Consider the following 8,311-nt stretch of genomic DNA (forward strand, 5'->3'; position numbering starts at 1 on the left):
AATAGGTAGGATGACGGTTCTGCTCAAATTTTTTATTTGAGGGCAGTTGTGTAATTTTCAGATTAGAGTCCTTCACTATATATTTGTAGTGAGAGTTTCTTTCTTTGTAACGTAAGCAATATTGAGAGGTGTGAGGAACGAGCGTTATAACTCTATTCTTCATTGATAGTAAAACAGGATCTCATCTCACCAGAGATATAAACAATCTTACCAAACCTCGTAAATCTATGTATGTTTTTATTTTTTTATTATTTTCTACACCGTTTTAGGATTGTATTTCTACATTATCCATCGTCGATCAAAATTATGGATACTATAGTCTGTTAAGGCAAAATATTCCCAGAATTAAGATTCGCTGCACGTGCATTCCATGTCCTTCGTTCCGAACAGTGAAAAAGAGACTAAAGTTAACAGAGTTACGATTTAAATTCTCCACCGCCATGGAGGTTTATAGTTTGTTTGTATGATAGTGAGATTAGCTGCTGGAGATTTCAGACTTCACTAGAGAGTAGAGACTGGGTTCTCAGCAGCTCTGAGCCTTAACCTTCCTTTTCTTTGTCTTCTTCTTCCTCCCAAGTCGAAGCCTCTCAATAAAATAAGTCACTTGTCTCTCTCTCTCAGGTGGAAGAAAAGAAAAATTAAATCAAATTCTCTCCCTTCTCTTCCTCTCTTAGTCCTCCATTTTCAGGTTTTCAACGCTTAGGCTAGTTCTGTACTCTTTTTCCTGGTTGTTTTTTATTCAATCTAACTCTACTCCTCTGTTTCTCAATGTCCTCTGATTTTTTTCTCTTGGACGGCTCTTTCTTTCGCAATTCGAGCCCTGATGTCGACTTGCAGTTAACATCCGAACCCCTTTTCTCTTTCCCTGACCCATCATCATCGTCTTCTGAAATCCTCAGTCTCCAATTCTCAACCGAAACCGAACGATGCTCTTCTGGAGATCAAAACGCCGTTAATCTCTTATCCTGTTCGCCTCCCAGCCAAAAATTGAATCACTTGTTGTTAGAGTCCATAACCCAGGTTCAGCCTGTACCTATCCAACCTAATTTTGCAGATGATGGGCTCACATGCTCATCTATTTTGGATTCTAACAAGTTTGGGTTGATCTCAGAAGATGGTTTTGTGAATTTTGAATCTTCTCATATTTCTTCAGTTCCTCCCAGCAGTTATAGTGGTAACGGTGCTCCGAAGGTCCAAGCTGGAATGATACAGAGGAGCCTCAGTAGCCATTCTCTCGACCGAAGACCGAGTTTTCACTACCATCCTCGCATCAGTTCTCTAATAGAGTCCCCAAATTTTCCAACTCAAGCCATGGATTCGCCTAAAGACAGTAACTTTACCCTGTCCATGCGAAGGGCTTGCAGCACAGGCGATTTACAAGTTAGAACAACCATACATCCCTGCTCTCATCCTGTGTCTTTGTTCCTCTGTTTTATTTGTCTGATAATATATTTTTCTTTAATTGGGTCTTTCAGAGAATTACATCAACACATCAGAATCATGGATTTTCCTCGAGCCCGTTATCTGTAGAGAGTTCATTCACAGAGGAAGGGAGCCTCAAAGTACGAAAGTACAACGCAGAAGAGAGGAAACAGAGGATTCATAGGTACAGAAGCAAGCGCACTCAGAGAAATTTCAACAAGACAATAAAGGTAAGAGAGAGAGAGAGAGAGAGAGAGAGAGAGAGAGAGAGAGAGAGAGAGAGAGAGAGAGTGAGTGAAGACAAAAATCCGAAAGAACTGGAAGCCCATCTTATAATTTGGTCAAAATTGAAAAGGAGAATTTGAAAAAGTCTTAGTTTTTAATCAATCTGTATGAAGACGGGTTCTTTGTTATGTCCAGTATGCATGTCGAAAGACACTGGCCGACAGTAGGCCCAGAGTACGTGGCAGATTCGCCCGCCATGACGAATCTGGAGAGATTCCCAAATTTACAGGTTTCAATCGCGAGGAAGAAGACGAAGACGAACTTTGGGTAAACTATTCTCTCTCTCTCTCTCTCTCTCTCTCTCACACACACACACACACACACAATAATGGGGGAAAAGGGTTTTAACAGAAAGAAAAATGTAAGTAGAGATTGTACTTACTGTGAATCTAAAACATCATCTTTAGGTCGATGGGTTCCAGGAAGAAGCCGTGGATGCGATGATGAGAGGCACAACAGGTCGAGGAGGAGGGTTTGATGGTGGTGTCTGCTTCAATCCAACTGAGTTTCAGTACTACGGGTTCTGACTTCTGGGTTCGAGTTGCAGCCTTGCAGACTTAATGCTCTGCTTTAGCAATTTGCTTTCACTTTCCCAGCTTAGCTTGCCTGGGAGGAGGGAGCTCGGATTCTCTGTTTCCTTCTTCTTTACCTCTTATTTGTGTTCTGAATTCTGACCAAAGATGGCGACTCGTGAGGAGGCCCTGTGGTTTTGGATTGGAGCAATGGAAATAAAAAAACAAAAGAGAAAGAGAACTAAAGCTGTGTTTGGAAGCCAAAAAAAAAGAATGAATTTCTTATTATGGCCATGTTGTATATGAGATTACTTCTACAATTCTACTTTGTCATTTTATTACAATGAATTTTATTGAATATGATGTGAAAAAGAAAAAAACATTTGTTGTGGAAAAAATCATGGTTGTTAAATCGGATTTAAAATCGATTGATTGGTCCCAATCTGATAACAAGAGGTGTTGGCAAGTATATAAGATTGTTCTACTTAGAATCAATGTGGGACTAATACAACTAACAAAGTCTGATTGTCATTCGTTGATTTGTGTTCAATTGAGTCTGACAGATTGAAAGATTCTAAGATGATTCCAAGTTGATTGAATCATAACAGATGGAAACTGATCTCATTCCCAATTTCGAGTTCTAAAACCTTGAGAAAATAAAAATATGTATGATACTTCATGGATAATTGTGGGGTAATGACACGATATTAAGGCTGTGTTTGATTGGCAAGAGAATGAAAGCAAAGAAAAATAAGAAGAATTTGATGGCTTTTTGAGGAAAATGAAATTTTCTTTCTGGTTTGTGCTTGGCAAAGGAAAATAAGATTATTTTTTCTTTCTACTTGACTCTGGAAGTAATATTTGAGACTCTCTGGACATCTTCTCTTCCCATTCTTTGAAATTTCCTCACTGAAATGATTCGATTCATGAAATAGTCTTGCATGAAAAGTTTTCTTTTAAAATTCTATGTCCTACACATTCGCACAAACTAAAATTCTATCTTGCTAAACATTTGCAAAAAGCTTGTAGGAATCTTGTTATATGAACCTCAATCTTTATCAAGATTAGGGAATCTAAATTCATTTTCCGATATCAAGTTTTAAACTCTTCACTGATTAAGGTGAGTTCCTAAGGCCCAGTCTCACTAACTTGAATCTAGATCAGGTTTCAAGAATTGGGATCAAATCGGCTGATCAGCTCGTTAGATCTTTATAGGAAACAAAACTCTAAAAGTTATAAAAGCACCGATTTCAGGGTCGGTCCAAGCTGATTCCAGTCTGATATGTGTTTTTAAACTCTGATCTGTTTTTCCTTTTTCTTTCTTTGTGTGCACATTTAAACCATGATCTAGATTCAAATGGAATGGCCAACTCAAGCAATGGAATAACCATGGTTAAAGGAAAATTATAGTGGAAGAATTATTCACAAATCTTTGGTTTACCTAGTGTGAAGTATATATATATATATATATATAATCCATCTGAGATGTGTTCTAAGAGAATCACTTCTCTGGTACATAAAGTTTTTTTTTTTTTTTTTTTTTTTGTGTGTGTGTGAAAATATGTTTAAATTTGAATACAACATTGGAAGATTTTGGATCATTGAAAGGATGAAAAATTTTGTGCAATATACTGTGGGACATCTAATAGATTAAGGCTTGAAATTTGACACTTAAAAGGATTGTCCTCCTTTAATCACGGAAATTAAATCCTCTTTTCATATTGATTTTCAAATGATTTGACTTTTGTCAAAGGCTAGAATAATTTCCTTTTCTTTATTTTTTTTTTGGGGGGGGGAGTGTGGGTGTGTGTTAGGTGGTGGGTTGGGAAGGGAGGGTTCCTTTATTTTTTTGTTTAGTTTTTATAGAAAAAAAAAAAAAAAATTAGAGTGGCTCCACTTGACTTTATATAATGCATAATCTACTTAGCAAATTTATTGGATATACTCTCCAATTAATTGGCAAGTCAATTCGTATCATAGCCTTCTAATATTGAGTCAAATCAAATAATGGGTATATCTTTTTTAATCTAATTAATCGAATATTCCAAGCTACTGCAGTCCACCCAGAGTATTATACTCTTATACTTTGTGATAAATTCCCAACCCTAAGGAAACAAAAATTAAAGCAGACCCAGGTTTCCCCTTCAACACAATCTTTGAAAGAGCTTCCTGATCGGATCTTCTATTTGTGGTTTAAAAACTTACAAACTTGTGTGGGTTCTTTGACTAAACCATGTTTTACTCTATAACCAATCTCTAATTATTGCTTTATTCTTTAACCCTGATTATAGACACCCCCACCCCCCCCAACCCCCCCCCCCAAAAAAAAAAAAAAAACTGTGCCTAAACCAAGGTAAGTAAGTGACAATGAGGGTGGGACCTCCACTTCCAAACTTTGATAATTCTTATTTCTTGGAACTTCTTGTTGTAAACTCTGGAGAAGATTTGTGTTCTCCATTTTGGGAGTAGGAAAATCCAATATATATAGTAAAAAAGCACTTTGGGCTATTTTTCAAGTTACCTTGATTTACGTTTTTATGGATGAACAGGCAATGAAGAGAAGCAAATTTAGATGGGTTGAGATATTACATGATGGACTGATCAGATCCTTCATCATCACTATCCCTTCCTAATCTCCTAATCGTAAAGTAGCTTGGTTTACGTTTGCCGATTTAGATAATTGTCGAGGTAGCTACATCTTGGACACTAGGGCTATGTTTGGTATGCATTATCGGAGCAGATTATGGATCTTGAGCAGATTCTGAAACTTGATTTTTTTTCTCTCGCTTTATAATGGATTCCAGACCCAGAATTTATTCAGAAAATACAACAAAAAATAACCTGTCACAAAATAGATTTTATGTCTAAAACATATTCTGAAATGAAAAAATAGAGAAGAATTGTATTTCATAACATATTCTAGACCCAAAATCTATTCGGAGAATACATGCCAAATATAACCTAGAAAAATTAGATCATTAAAAGGTGTGGGTGGAAGGATGGCTGAGCTGATCATTACAAAGTGATTGAAATTTCTTGATCACTGAGAAATGGGGAGTTTATTTTTTCCTTCTTTCGTTTTTTTGTTGTTTTGTGTTTTTTCTTTGAAGAGAGAGAGAGATGCTTCATTATAAATAAGTCATGAGTCTTAATCCCCATGCCTCTCACAAAGATAGACACAGTTTGACCAACTCTCTTAATGAACAATTTCAAATACCTCAAATGGATAGTATCATAAAAGTAAACTTTGTTTTCAAGGATACAGAAGCACAGCCATTGATTAATAGTCCTTTAAAATTTCTGGTGAAGCCCAGATAGAAAAAACCATTGGCATCCATTGAAGGTCTCAAACAAAAGCATCAGTACAAAGACCGAACCTTGATGACATTGACACTAATAGTTCAGTACCACACAACCATATTTGGTCTCCAAACCGATCATTAGCTTTCATATATGTTCATCCCAATTAAAAACCATCTTCCAGATATCACTAGCAGAAAGAGGAAAGTCAGGGAGACAACTTAGTTAATGGGGAGAGCAGAAAACAAAGAGATAGTTTATTAAATTGATGAATAGAACCCAGAAAACAAATTATTCTCAAGACTCTTTTGACCACCGGACTTTATTATTAGTGAAGCTATTAAATAATAAATTACTGCTTCAACCTCCTATTATCGCATCGCGCGATAGATCAAGCGATGATTAATTTGTGCGCATGGTTGAAAGATACCCGATAACATTATTCTTTGGCAACTCAAAGATGGTAATTACGAAGAATTGGGTGATCAAAAAGTAGTTGCACCAGAGTTTAGGCTCACTGAGGGAGCTATCAACTCTATTATGAATGAAGAAAATCTGTACTAAGAACTAGAAATAGCATATATGCTAGTCCAAGCATCTAATCAACATACATGGACTGAATCATTATTCCTTCGCAGCACAAAGATGGTAATTCTTTAGGAAAATTTCTTTATTAGTATGAGAACTATATGCACCAGATTTAGTATGAGACGTTTCACACAAAAGCAATGATTCTACATCGGATGTGATTAACCCACAAAGGCATCAAAAAACTTGGGCACCCTCTTTGATGGCTAACTTTTAAGGATGAATACTATTTGAGCCCCAATAGGTAGTATTAAAGTCGAGGCAATTCTCATGGGTCAGTTCACACGTTTACCACCAAATGGGTTACTAGATTATTAGGGTTCAACGTGAAAACAACAATCATACATTGGATGTGAATAGTCCAATGTAAAAACTTATTGAGAGTTTGGACACCATCTCCTTCAACACCCAAGTCACAATACTATCAGCTCTATAGATGAACAAAGTCTGTATTGAGAACTAGAAGCAGCATATATGTCATTGCTGACCAAATATAGTTTGAGCATCTAATTGAGAGACATGGACTGAATCACAGAAAGTGAGATTTTCTTACCCTTGGAATCTATAATGATAACCCTAAATTAATAAATAAACTAGTATGTAATTGAAAGGTTTAAGACTATCTTCTTGATGTGATGTTCAATGGGTGGAACGTCAATTAACAGATTGGACTATTGTACCATGTCCTTGTTGGTGGCTCTAATTAGGTGATTACATCATTAAGCAAGTTGCAGTGGATTTAATTGGGTCATGTAGTTTTTAGAATGTCATAATAGGAGGATCTCTCCAACTCCTTTTGGAATAAATAGTGAAGTTAAAGACAATTCAATTTTTAGAACAATTAGTCAAGTTTTTTAGATGTATTCAATTTGTTTCTACCTTAGTGCACTTGGTCCTCCATTACAGCACAAGTGCATGTAAATAATTATTAATTTGTTTTGTCTCCTCCACTAACCCTCAAACCCCCCCCCTTCCAAAATGTGGGTAATGGCTATATTGAGAGAGGGAGAAGGGGATCGGGTACCTCTGTAGCTCGTTACACTGTGTAGTGCAGATTCAAAGGTTGGAAGCCCTCAGACACGCAGCACAAGGTATGGACATACAACCAAGGTGCTCTCAGCCCTCGAATCTGTGCTACTCGCACAACAGAAGATCTCCACGCAAGATAAAAAAGAAATAAAACAAAGAAAATGAAATAAGCATTGATTTTTAAAATGTGTGTAATTTTATAATCCAAAGCACATCAAAGTCTCAATAATAGTCAAGGGTCTACAAAAGTGAAAATTTTATAAATCTCTACCCTGTGTGGAGAATCATAGTACAAAAGGCAACCATTCTTATGTAAATATATCTTAATGTGGTCACTCTCAATTTAAGAACTAAGATTGCAATCCACTTAATATCTGCACTTCTTTCACACAAACCTAAGGGTGAGATTTTTCCTTCACCTATGGTTTTTCTTCATCCCTCACTATGCATGATCTCATCATTACTCTAATATCCTATTAATGAAAGTTTGAATTTTGAAACACTTTTTAATTGTTCTAAGAATCTCATCTAAGTATAATAACACACGAGTGAAGAGATTCTCTCTCTTTGACCCAAAAATAGAGATTCTCTCTTCATCATGTGTGATGCACAACTCGGCCGATGAAGTGTTGACCATCTATGGTAACAATTGTTGTACGATAAGCAAATCAATGGCAAAATATGAAGATTATATCATCAGCCGAGACTACTCAAGTCTAGGACTGTTCCCTGGTATATAAAACAAAGGATCGAGCTATCCTTCACCCCACATTGAATAGAGAATCTCTTAATCCATGGGTTCTGGCAGTTGAATGGGATTCAGATAGGGTAACTGTATTTCAAACCCTAAACAAAAAGGGAAAGAAAATGATGAGATTAGTTGGTGGATCACTATTTCAGGTATCCTATCAGATCTCATAAAACCTATGAGTGAAGGAAAACTTTTGCCAAAAAATATATATACAAATCAAGGATTTAATAGTTGGAGTCAGGCTCATCACCCATGGCCTATTTTGGGTGAAAGTCAGGTGATATAGTCAAGGATCATCCAAGTTCAAGCAAATCTGGATTAGCTATTTCTGTTCAACTAGGCTATGGTGGGATTGCTATCAGAACAAGGGATCAGGGTTTTCAACCCTTGACAATTTAGGTTTTCCCTTCAAGGAGAAGACCAG

At 36.5% G+C, this 8,311-nt stretch overlaps 1 protein-coding gene across 1 annotated transcript; it reads left to right on the top strand.

Annotated features, from left to right (window-relative positions):
* The first annotated feature begins 496 nt into the window (after nt 1-496).
* Nucleotides 497-2,586, top strand: LOC122063916 (two-component response regulator-like APRR9). Its single transcript, XM_042627598.1, has 4 exons — nt 497-1,380; nt 1,476-1,652; nt 1,843-1,974; nt 2,115-2,586. The coding sequence occupies exons 1-4, from the start codon at nt 769-771 to the stop codon at nt 2,232-2,234; spliced, it is 1,041 nt and encodes a 346-aa protein (XP_042483532.1). The 5' UTR covers nt 497-768; the 3' UTR covers nt 2,235-2,586.
* Nucleotides 2,587-8,311: the final 5,725 nt, after the last annotated feature.

This window comes from Macadamia integrifolia, unplaced genomic scaffold (genome assembly GCF_013358625.1).
Source record: "Macadamia integrifolia cultivar HAES 741 unplaced genomic scaffold, SCU_Mint_v3 scaffold1491, whole genome shotgun sequence".
Taxonomy (NCBI): domain Eukaryota; kingdom Viridiplantae; phylum Streptophyta; class Magnoliopsida; order Proteales; family Proteaceae; genus Macadamia; species Macadamia integrifolia.